General features: G+C 34.7%; 1 protein-coding gene across 2 annotated transcripts; it reads left to right on the forward strand.

Moving 5' to 3' along the window:
- The first annotated feature begins 5,485 nt into the window (after positions 1-5,485).
- Positions 5,486-11,922, forward strand: LOC142518717 (uncharacterized). 2 transcript variants are annotated; one of them, XR_012813628.1, is made up of 5 exons: positions 10,173-10,302; positions 10,369-10,476; positions 10,558-10,621; positions 10,713-10,811; positions 11,691-11,922. XR_012813628.1 is itself a non-coding variant. In XM_075621527.1 (4 exons), the coding sequence occupies exons 1-3, from the start codon at positions 5,516-5,518 to the stop codon at positions 10,617-10,619; spliced, it is 681 nt and encodes a 226-aa protein (XP_075477642.1). In that variant the 5' UTR covers positions 5,486-5,515; the 3' UTR covers positions 10,620-10,621; positions 10,713-10,886. The 2 variants fall into 2 exon arrangements, 1 of the variants encoding a protein (XP_075477642.1); XM_075621527.1 differs by lacking the exons at positions 10,173-10,302; positions 10,369-10,476; positions 11,691-11,922 and adding exons at positions 5,486-6,057; positions 6,142-6,246 and having other exon boundaries at positions 10,586-10,621; positions 10,713-10,886.
- Positions 11,923-12,262: the final 340 nt, after the last annotated feature.

The following is a 12,262-nucleotide window of genomic DNA, read 5'->3' on the forward strand; positions in this document are numbered from 1 at the left end:
TTAAAAATACATTTTAATGCATGTAAGTAGAAAAACTACCAAAACGTCTTATAAACATGTCACATAATCAATTAAGAAATTAAAATCAATTAATTAACCGTTTTTCATATTCCCTAGATTTGCATGCGGTTGGATTTCTTCGTCTTAATTTTGTACCTTACAGCGTCTATCTCACTTCTTACATGCGTCTTTTAAGTAACCTAACCATCCATCATACTCAAAATTTCTTAAAAAAATTAACTCTAACAAAGGTATAATTTTAACTTTTCAGATCATGACTAAAACATATGATACATCTAACCTTAAGTTCCCCAAAAATATGTTAACTTAATGTCTGATCCTATAACTCAACTAATTGATCAACTTTACCTTAAATGGTCATCACTCTAAATTTTTAATTTGCCACAACATTATTTCACTAACGCTTAGATTTTCAAACCCAATATCAATTCATTTTACAATGTCCTTGATTATTATTCCTTATAGCATTATAATCAAGATATCTCAAAGTTCTAAATATCCATTCAAGCCTAAATCATCGAAATTTTTTATCATTTAAATCATTCAATTCTCAATTATTGCTAAACTAGTCTCCAAATTTTTTAACCATTTCAAAATTAATTCTAAATTTCCTCGAAAATTATCCAATTGGCCCTTAATTTCGAAAATTCTGCAATTAACCTATAAGTTCTTAGCCTAATTCCATTCTATATGTTCTTGTAACACAACATTCAATAATTTTAAACTTATTAAACCCAAAATCAATTCTAATAATCAATCTTACATTTCCATCAAAACCTAAAATCCAAAATTATACATTTTATACTTCTAAATATCGTCACAGTGTTCGAATCATTATTCCTTATATGAAATTCCCAAAAATTAACTTATATAGTAACCACGAATCACCGGTATTTTCTTAAAAAATCTACATGTCCCAAAAGCTTTCAGAATTTTTCTTGATTAAATTATGACACAAAAAATATAAAACTTATGACCCAAGAAGTAGAACATCAATACTAAAACTCAAAAATCAATATAGTCAAATCATTTTCAACATTTCTAATGCCCATTAACAAAATTCTTAAACATGTCTAATTCCACTACAAAGCCAGCATGCATGAAAATCATACAATTTCTTATTTCATATCTTAACATGCATAAAAATTCTAAAGCATCTAATCTTTTAGGATAAGAAATATCATGCAACCATGCACGTTTAATCATAAAATAATTTGTCAAGCAAACTTAAATATAAATGTCATTTAACTTCAAAAAGTGTTCAAACATGTAGCTTAAATGTATAAACCATGTAAACATGCAGGTGATAACACTAAAAATATTTAAACTTACGGACTTGAGGCTTGACGACTAAACTTTCCGGAACTGATGGTGGCACAACCCTTTGCAGGAACATTGCTCTGATACCAACTGAAACGTCAACTACTCGTTTTTCTTTAAAACGTACTAGGGAAAAAAAATTATTTCTTAAGCTTTCCGCCGAATATGCACACACACACACACATATATATATTTAAAATACTTTTCCACCAATTTAAAAATAACCAACCAACCTATTATTTGAAAATTTCAAAGTACGCAAATGCAAAACGTAAAATCGTAAACGTCAACCAAACCTAAGCTAACATTATTTCCAAAATAAAATTAACTCTAACATCCTCTCAAAACCTCACAAAAGCATATAAGACATAAAAATATTTAACGTAATCTTAAATCATAAACATAATGCAGAAAACTAGCAAAGGTCCTCGGGTTATGTGCACCTTCAGTCTAGCTAGTTCAACCATGAAGTCCTCCATCAATATCAACGTCATGCTCACCTTCATCGATCACGCCTAATGAATCTAATGACTCAACAAACCTTAACCATGATAGCAATAATACATATACATCTACATGTAACAGTGAAAATATTTTTATTAAAATAGCGTTTCATTAATATGCATAAACTTAAATATTTTTCCTTTCATCATATACATATACATTCCATTTTTATTGAATTCGGATCCTCAATTGTGACTTTCGTATTAGCTGTAGGTCGATGGATACATTTACGTATAACCATAGTACCAGGCGGCGGGAGATCAGCGACACTCTCACCCGTTAACTGAGCCTTGGCCTTACATATCATCATATCACTTCGATGGAAATACGATAGTCGGGCTCCCTTTGTGGTCTTTTCCCTCAGATATCCCCAATCATATCATCGTATCATTGTATTCGTCACAATCAATTCACCTCATTCAACTTTTCATATTTCAATCACTTAAAAAAATTCATGCATATATAAATCATTTTTCTTTTAAACCAAGCATGCGACATGTCTTTTAATATTAATGTTTTATCATAAAATTCCATAAATACTTAAAATAAATATTTTAAAATTTATTATATCATTCAGGGTACTGCCGGGACGTGTAACATTTTTTAGGTGTAAAATGACCATTTTGTCCCTAAACCCTAACTTTCCCAATTTATACTTAGACCTCTAAAAGACAACCCAAATCCATCGAAACTTAACATGACACCTTAAAATACACCCATAAATATTTCTTATACATAAACTTAAGCTCCTCGACTAATTTCTCAATTCGTTTTTAAAACTTAGATTTACATCCCGGTTTTAACCCGAATAGACTCAAAACTTAACCAAATTTTACCAAACTTGAACCAGAGCTTATTAACACCTAACCATACCCTATGAAATCCAACTCATGCCTTTTAGAACCCATAGAAAAGCCTAAACAGCTGCTGAAACTTTTTGCACGAAAACTCTACACCCTTGATTTAACAACCCATGAATTCCTTCAAGCCTAACCCTTAACCATCACGTCCAGACCCTAGTCGACCCAACCAGATCCTGGCTAACCCTCATAGGACCTTGACTGAGCCCCTTAGACCCTTCCTAGACCAGTACGAGCCTTCCCTCAACCTATCTAGGACCCTAACGCAACCCTCTTAGGACCCCTGGGCATGACCTAACAGCAGCCCTACACCGTGCCCTTCTGGAACTCCAATTCAAAAATACTAGTTCCTTGAAACCCAAATTTTCGTTCAATATTTTTGCCCTACCTGTACAGACCTTAAACATGCACCTAAGGACCCTCAAACATGTCGAAAAATGTCCCTTCCCATAGCCCCACCATGGCAGCCCCTTTGTGCATCATTAGCAAGAGTTTTAAAACATTACAACTTTAGTTTTATCATGTTTATGCCATAAAAATGAAAATAAAATAATTGTATCATGTTTTTCACACTACAAAAAAAATCAGGTGCTAGCGACATTTTTTTACAAACCGTCGCCAAAATTTCCAACGGTTTAAACAAAAACCATTGCGATATAAAAGTTTGCCACACTTTTATAAAAACCGTCGCAAATTTTAACGACAATTTACAAAACGTCACTGATTAGCGACGGTGCAAGAAAACTGTCGAGGCCTATCGCTAATTAGCGATCGTTTTTCATAAAACCGTCGCTAATCGTCCATTTAAACGCGACAGTTTTAAAAATCGTCGCTATTAGCGACGATTATATGAGAAACCATCGCTAATAGTGACTGTTTTTGTAACACCCAAAAAATTGGAAAGTCCACATGAACCACATGCATGCAAATTATTAAATTTCTTTGGTATTTTATTAAATTGTTTTAAAGCATTAAATGCATGTTTATTCATAAATTATTTGTTTAATTATTTTATGCATTTTATACATAATTCATGCATGGTAGAATTCAATTCATGAAATTTTAAAGGTTCATTCATTAAAGATTTTTAAGTTTCATTTCGCACTCGAACGAGGAACGGAGACCGGAGAATTTTCAGGAAAAATTATTTTATTACACGATTAATTTTTATTAATTAATATAAGATGTTTTAAAAGTATTTTTCAAGAATTGGGATTATTGGATATTTTTACCTACATGATTTTATTTTTTTACGGTACACAAATTTTATCGAATCAGGAGACTTTTTGAGGGTTCAGCCAATATTTTCAAAATCTTTCCAATACGAAATATTTTTTGGAAGTGTGTTTGGATTTAATGGACCTAATCACTAGTAGAAAAATCGGATTTTACTTCGGCAGGCTTTACTTCGGTAATAATAAATTACGAAGTAATACATTACCAATAACTTCAGTAATAACACAAGCGAAGTAAAATAATATATTTTACTTCGGATGTTTAAAAACACGGGCTTCACTATATTTTTTTATTATATTTTACTTCGGCATATCAATGTTGACGAAGTAAAAGAATAAGAAAAATAAGTTCATGCTGAAGTAATAAGATGAACCGCGCCGATTGACAAAGAAAGCTAAAATATACTGAACATTTAGCGACGGTTTATAGTTAAAAACCCGTCGCTGATTAAATCAGCGACAGGTTTTGCAAAAAGCCGTCGCTAATAGCGACGCTTTTTTCGCGCATATGCGTACACACTTCAGCGCATATGCGCGAGTGCCTCTGTTCTCGCATCGTAGCTACTGGCCTCCTCGCGCATATGCGCGTGACAGAGCGCGCATATGCGCGAGGTCCTCTGCCTACCTCGCGCATATGCGTGCATCGGTGTCGCGCATATGCGCAAGAGACACTGCCCTCACACATCAATTTTCGCATGTAATCACATTTCCAGTCACGGTTTGTTTTAAACCGTCGCCGATTTAGTTAGCGACGGTGTTATAAAAAACCGTCGCTATTAGCGACGGACTTTTCAAAAACCGTCGCTATTATAAGAAACCGTCGCTAAATAATATCGATTATATCATATTTCCTTCACAGACGAGCTCATTATATCCATCCACATTTTCTTTCAAAATTAACCCTAACACCACGCCGTTCGACTCACCGCCGTGGGCTTCGAACCACCAACATCACCGCCGTTCCACTCACCGAGAGGGAACAAAACACCACCACCACCGTTCAAAGCACTGAGTTAGTCCGGCACCATTTTCCCGAGGTATGGTATTGATTGGAATGATAATTGGTTAATTTCTTGTTGTCGTACCTCTGTTGAGTTATTTATTGAAAATGGCCACCACCAACCTTATCAGAAGTTTGAAATACATGGTGTTAAGACTTTTTAAGTCAAGTGTATTCTATGCGGCTCACGTGTTGACAGAATTAATGCAAGCGATTGGTAGGTCTTTCGATACTGTAATTGATATATTGTTGTGTTCAAAGACTCAGTAGTCTAATATTTGTTGTCCCCTTCTTGTTAGGCATTGTCTAATTTTCGGTTTTTCTAACTTATATGCACTATGTGTTGAGGACTGGGACATGACGGTGTTTGTTAGTCATTGTCTCCGTCGAATTTTTTTGTTTTTCTAACTTATATGCATCTGTGTAGTCTTCTTTCGTTTGTTAGTCAATAGGTAGTCTTCTTTCGTTTTTTTTGCGCTCAACAAATAAAATTGAAAATGACATTATTAAATGTAATATTTTCAGGTTTAGATCAAATTTATTGTTATATATTTCTGGTATTTTGCTGTATTGAAATGGATAATTCTTGGATTCACTCGGATAGAAGGTCAAAACAGTACGAGGAGGGTGTGGAACTGTTTATCAGAGGTTGTTTAGAGAATCCCCATATTGACCCCAATTTAATTCATTGTCCTTGTTGCAAATGTAAAAATCTTAAAAAAAGACCAGCTAAGTCCGTTCGAGAGCATTTTTATTTCCATGGTTTTAGTCAAAATTATGTGAATTGGATTTGGCACGGTGAGTCTGCTGAAAGTGACAAAGTAAATTGGAGCACGAACAAGGAGCCAATTGGTAACTATCACGGACACTTTGAAACCACTAATATGTGTGAGGCAGCATATGATAACTATACAGAAAATCCAGAAGCGTTTATGGAATTTTTGGAGGAAGCAGAGAAACCTTTGTATAATGGATGTAAGCGTTACACAAAGTTGAGTGCAATTGTGAAACTATACAACACCAAAGCAAAGCATGGGATGAGTGACGCTCTATTTTCCGATCTACTAATGGATTTTGGGGATATGCTACCAGATAATCACAACCTGCCAACCAAAATGTATGATGTAAAAAAGACATTGAGTTGTTTGGCGTTGAGTCGTGAAAAGATTCATGCTTGTTCCAATGATTGCATTCTTTATAGGAAGCAATATAAAGACTGCGTAAACTGCCATAAATGTGGCTTGTCACGGTGGAAGCTAACTAAGAAGAACGTTGAGAAGAAAGGTGTTCCTGCAAAGGTGTTGTGGTATTTCCCTCCCATACCAAGATTTAAGCGCATGTTTAAATCTCTACATACCTCGAAAAATTTAACATGGCATGCAGAAACCACAGGAGTTCCCGGTCAGTTACGTCATCCAGCTGATTCGCCATCTTGGAAGTTGGTTGATCATATGTGGCCCGACTTTGAAAGTGAACCAAGAAATCTTCGCCTTGCACTTGCAGCTGATGGCATTAATCCTTATAGCAACCTTAGTAGTCGGTACAGTTGCTGGCCAATTATGTTGGTCACCTATAATCTGCCTCCAAACATGTGTATGAAGAGAAAATTCATCATGCTAACTATGCTCATTTCAGGGCCTAAACAACCAGGAAACGATATAGATGTCTATCTTGATGTGTTAGTTGAAGATTTGCAACGATTGTGGGATGGAGTTGATGGTGTCTATGATGCTTATCGAAGACAATTTTTCACTCTTAAAGCAGTCTTACTATGGACCATCAATGACTTTCCAGCCTATGGTAACCTTAGTGGATGTACTACACATGGTTATTATGCATGCCCAGTATGCAAAGAAGATACTTGTGCAAAGCATTTGGAAAATGGGAAGAAAATGTCATTTGTTGGTCATAGATGATTCCTACCACGGTTTCATCCATATCGGAGGCAAATGAAAGAGTTCGATGGTATGGAAGAACATGGAGAATCATCTACACCATTATCTGGGGTTGCTTTGTTTGACAAGCTTTCTGACATAAGGTGTGTTTTCGGAAAGAAGATTATTGCGAAAGGTAAAAAGAGAAAGAATGCAAAGGACAATAATTTGGAAGATAGTAAAGAAGAAAAAGGTTTTGGATCAACAGATTTCAGAAAATGTTGGAAGAAAAAATCAATTTTTTTCAATCTTCCTTATTGGAAACACCTGCATGTTAGGCATTGTCTCGATGTGATGCACATAGAGAAAAATGTCTTCGAATCTCTCATTAATACTTTGATGAATGTTAAAGGAAAAACCAAGGACAATGTGGCAGCTAGGTTGGACATGGTTCAAATGGGAGTTAGGCCTGAATTAGCACCTAAATTTGGTGAAAAAAGAACATATCTTCCTCCTGCTGCATGCTCATTCACAAAAAAAGAAAAGTTACAAGTTTGTCAGTCGATAATGGATATAAAAGTCCCAGAAGGTTTCTCATCGAACCTGAAAAATCTTGTGTCCTTGTCTGAGTTGAAATTGATTGGCTTGAAATCTCATGATTGTCATGTTCTAATGCAGCATTTCCTGCCAATACTCATACGTGATGCGTTACCAAAACATGTTAGATATGCCATCATAAGATTATGCTTCTTCTTCAAAGATATTTGTTGCAAGGTGATAGATGTAGCCAAGTTAGATAAGCTGCAATTTGACTTGGTTGTTACACTCTGCTTATTGGAGCAGTATTTCCCCCCTTCTTTCTTCGATGTCATGCTTCACTTAACTGTTCATCTTGTTCGAGAAGTTCAATTATGTGGACCAGTGTACTTCCGGTGGATGTACCCGTTCGAAAGATCCATGAAGGTGCTTAAGAGTTATGTAGGCAGTCGAAAACATCATGAAGGTTGCATTGTTCAGAGATATTCAGCCGAAGAAGCAATTGAGTTTTGTTCGGAATACCTAAATGACCTTGTTCCTATTGGGGTCCCTCAATCAAATCGCGATCCCAAATCAAACATTGCTGGCTTCTTAGCATGCAAAACACCAATTATAGTGCCACAAGTTGACCTTCAACAAGCACATTTGACTGTGCTGGAAAATACAGAAGAAGTATCTCCCTACATTATGTAAGTGTATTGCATTATTCTATAATTCTGCACCCATGTGATTGTCAATATTTAATATCCAACATAAAATTCTATATAAATATTTTCACAGTGAACATAAATATTTCCTGACAGTCAATGTTTCCGAGAAAAGAGAAAGATGAAAGGTGGATACAAGATGCTCACAATAAGAAGTTCATTGACTGGTTTCGTGCAAAGGTTAGGTGGATAAATCTGCTGTATGCATTTTGCGGTGAACAGTTTGGAGCTAGTATTTTAATCACCCTATTCTAATTGTATAAATGTCAGGCGGATGCTGAAATAGATAGCTGCAATGGTGGAACAACATCAACATTGACATGGCTGGCTCATGGTCCACGTGGGCAAGTCATTAAGTATAGTAGTTACGTGATAAATGGCAATTTATACCAAACCAAGGCACGGGATGATGAGAGAGTTTGCCAAAACAGTGGGGTTTCTCTAGTTGCTAGCACCATGCTTGTCTGTAGTGCCAAAGATAAGAATCCCTTGATGACTTATGTGACTTTCTATGGAGTGATTGAAGAAATATGGGAGTTGGACTATCATCAATTTCAAGTTCCTCTTTTCAAGTGTGCGTGGGTTGCAAATGACGAAGGAGTAATCAACAATGATGAATGTGGATTCACCTTGGTCAATATGAACAAAATAGGGCACAATAATGACTCATTTGTCCTTGCAAGTCAAGTCAATCAAGTCTTTTATATTGATGACCCATTACAAAAAGGGTGGTCAATTGTACTCCCTGTGCCAAATCGATGTTACGAGGGAGATGATGATGGTTGGACTAGTATTCCTGATTCTCGACCAATTGATGATGTTGAAACTCATTGTATTCCGGCTCATGAAAGTTACTTTAGATCAGAAACTGAGGGTGGCTGGGAAACGAACAAGAAAAAATGATGTGTTTCACTTTTATGTCATGTTTTTTGTTATGCTATAAACATAACCTCATTGCTATTCTTTATGTCATGTTTATTATTTATGTCAGGTTTCTACAAGTCATGTTTATTATTTATGTTATTATTGTTTCTGTTATTATTTATGTCATGTTTATACATGTCTTATTAGAATTATTGTTTATGTTATTTTAATGGTTAATGTTATTGTGTATGTTTTAACAGTGGTTTCATTCATTTAAATATGTAGAAAAAGGCTTAATGGGTCGTAAAAAAAGGACATAAATGCTACAGTTGAGATGATACAAGGAGTACATGATGATAAGCTAAATGAAGTTACTAATGCAGAGCACCCTATACTTACTGATGGAGAAGAACATCCTGTAGATGTGCAGAGGAACAAGCGAGGCCCTACGTTGATGGGTAAACTAATTGCTACTGCCAGATGGGGGAAAAAAGCAAAAATTGATTATGATGACATGGGACGGCCAGCATACAATGCAAATGGAAGGGCTTTACAATCATACATTGGTTCTATTGCTAGAGCCATACATTGGTTCTATTGCTATAGATGAAAAAGCAGAGCTTCCGATCCCAATTAAGTTTGGACCAACAATCATCAATGATGTTGTTGGAGTCATTGTTGGTTGGCCTAAAGAGTTGGTTATTTTTCCAACGACAAAGGTACTTTCGGTTTTCATTTGACTTTGTGTTTGCAACTGTCAGATATGTTGCTCAAACAATGTTTTATTTTAAAATACTTGTATGAATAATATTTTAAATTGTAGAGGAAGGGGAAACCTCAATCATTTGTGTTTGCGGATGTTCCTGGTCAGCGCGACAATTTCAAAGAAATTGAGAAAACATTACCCATGTCGTGCAAATATATCTACTCTCATGTTGTTCGATTGCTGAATGAATCGGATACCATATGCATTGAGTTTGAGGACGCTATGTTTGGACGTCCTAAAAGCATACGGTTGCTAAGAGAAGATATCGTACGCTTTATGGAGATGAGGGAGATAGGTGCCAGACAAATTTTAGTTTACATAGGGTATATATAATGTCTAACTTACAATATTTGTGCATTTATATAATATTTTTTGTGGTACTTGTTCATATTTTGAAACTTTTCTAAACGATATATTTGTGCATCTATATCATGCAATCATCTCTACACAGATTTGAAGAAAAAAGACAAGGCTGATTATTTTTCGTTTGTGGATCCCGGTAATATACCTACATGCCCGATTGGCACAGATGGCCGTGACTTATCACAACATATTGCTGATCAGTTGGACGCAGTGTGTAGAGATAGCATCTGCCTCATCCCATACAACACTGGGTAAGAATTTAGTTATTTATAGATTTTTACTTCATGGTAGTCAATGCTGTAATTTCATTTTTTCAGGTACCATTGGATCTTGACAATCGTCAACGAAGATAAGAATATGATATATTTATTGGATTCAACGTCTAATAGGAACCGAGATGATACATGAAAAACTATTGTGACAAAGTAAGTAGTAGCTTATGTTGATTTTGAATACATTAACTTATAAATATGCAAAAAAATAACTTCTTACTTTTTAAAATGTAGTGGGGTGAAGATGTACAATGCCTCCAAGGGTATTTCTAAAGGGCCAGGTTTTAAAATATTGACGGTATGTATCGTACTTATTTATGAATACATGAATTGGTAGTGGTTATTAATTAGATTGTGATTGTTGCATTAACTTTTCAATTCCATTATAGGGTAATCTGAAACAAAGTGGTTCGGTTGAGTGTGGATATTGTGTGATGAGGTACATGAAAGAGATAGTCGATTGCGATGATCCACAGTTGGAGAAGATGGTGAGTTTCTTCTTGGGATAAATTTGTTGATTGATTGAGATGAATTGTTGTCATTAAGATATATTTTATTGTTGAGATAATGCGTTGCCATTGAGATATATTTTATTGTTGAGATAATGTGTTGTTGTTGAGATAATGTGTTGCCATTGGTTCATATTTTATTGTTGAGATAATGTGTTGCCATTTGTTCCTGATCTTCATATCTTCTGTGTTGTAATCTTAAGCTTTTGTGTTTATTCTGTTTATTGCTGATATATGTTTTGGCTAAAATACTTTCTTTTCATTTGTTTTATTTGGTGGGTTGTTGGTTTTATCAAGAAATTTGAAGCCCAGAAATCATATACGGGAGTATGATTCTGGACTGTAAGTGTTGTCTTTTTTTCAAGATTCTTGTATCATTTCCAAGTGGCACAAATTCAATATGTTCTTACTTTTAAGTTGATTTCGCTTCTTGAAACAAGAAGTTGGGTGGCTTCAGATTTTGTTGGAGTTTAAGGTGATCTGGTTTTGTCTTTTCCTGTTTTTTTGGTCTATATCTGTCCTTATTGGTTCCCTCATATCGGATTGAACTCGAGACTCTTGTTGTCTGCGTTTATTGGTACATGCATCATGTTAAGCATATCAAAATTGTCTCATATATTAATTCTTTTACGTTAATCCTCAAATTAATATGGTTTTACTTTTTTGTGACAGCTTGTTCTTCGAAAAAAAATATGTTGTACATGAGAAATTCTTATAATTGTTTTTAAGCATGTGTTAATTATATTTGTGTTCCAAGATTAAGTTTTAATTTTCCTAGCTAGCTTGGCGGCTCATCCAGCCTTACGTTTTTTATGTTTTAATCATCCACCCTTACGTTTTTTATGTTTCAAATTTCAGTTTGCAGGATGAATCAAGAACCAATATTACACCCAATGTCAATATGACGAGGTTAGAAGTGAATGGAGTGAATTTGTTTACTCCTATGTAGGTGCTTAGATGGATGGTGTATGTTGGGACAAATATTTTGTTTGTCATTGTGGATTTTTGGATATACTTTTGGTTTTGTGGATACATTTTTTGGGTTACTTGTGGATTGATGAATATGTAATTGAGGATTCGTGGATATTAATAATTTTTAGATGGATAATTTATGAGTTTAATTATATTAGTGTATTAAGTCATATATTGCGAAGTCTTTTTTTAACAATTACTTCATCAAAATAAAAAAAAAATGAAGTGTAATAGGTAAATTACTTCGTTGTTATTTGCAAATTGTGAAGTTACATAATATTAAATACTTCGTCAATAAGAAATCAGACGAAGTGATAGAATTAATTTACTTCAATATTGTTCTGTTAAAGCGAAGTTGTTTTGCGCAATTACTTCATCAAAATACAAATTACTGAAGTCTTTCGAACAACTTACTTCGTCACTAAATGTAAATTGTGAAGTAACATAATATAAAATAC

The sequence above is a fragment of the Primulina tabacum genome, chromosome 11 (genome assembly GCF_025594145.1).
Source record: "Primulina tabacum isolate GXHZ01 chromosome 11, ASM2559414v2, whole genome shotgun sequence".
In the NCBI taxonomy this organism is placed as follows: Eukaryota; Viridiplantae; Streptophyta; class Magnoliopsida; order Lamiales; family Gesneriaceae; genus Primulina; species Primulina tabacum.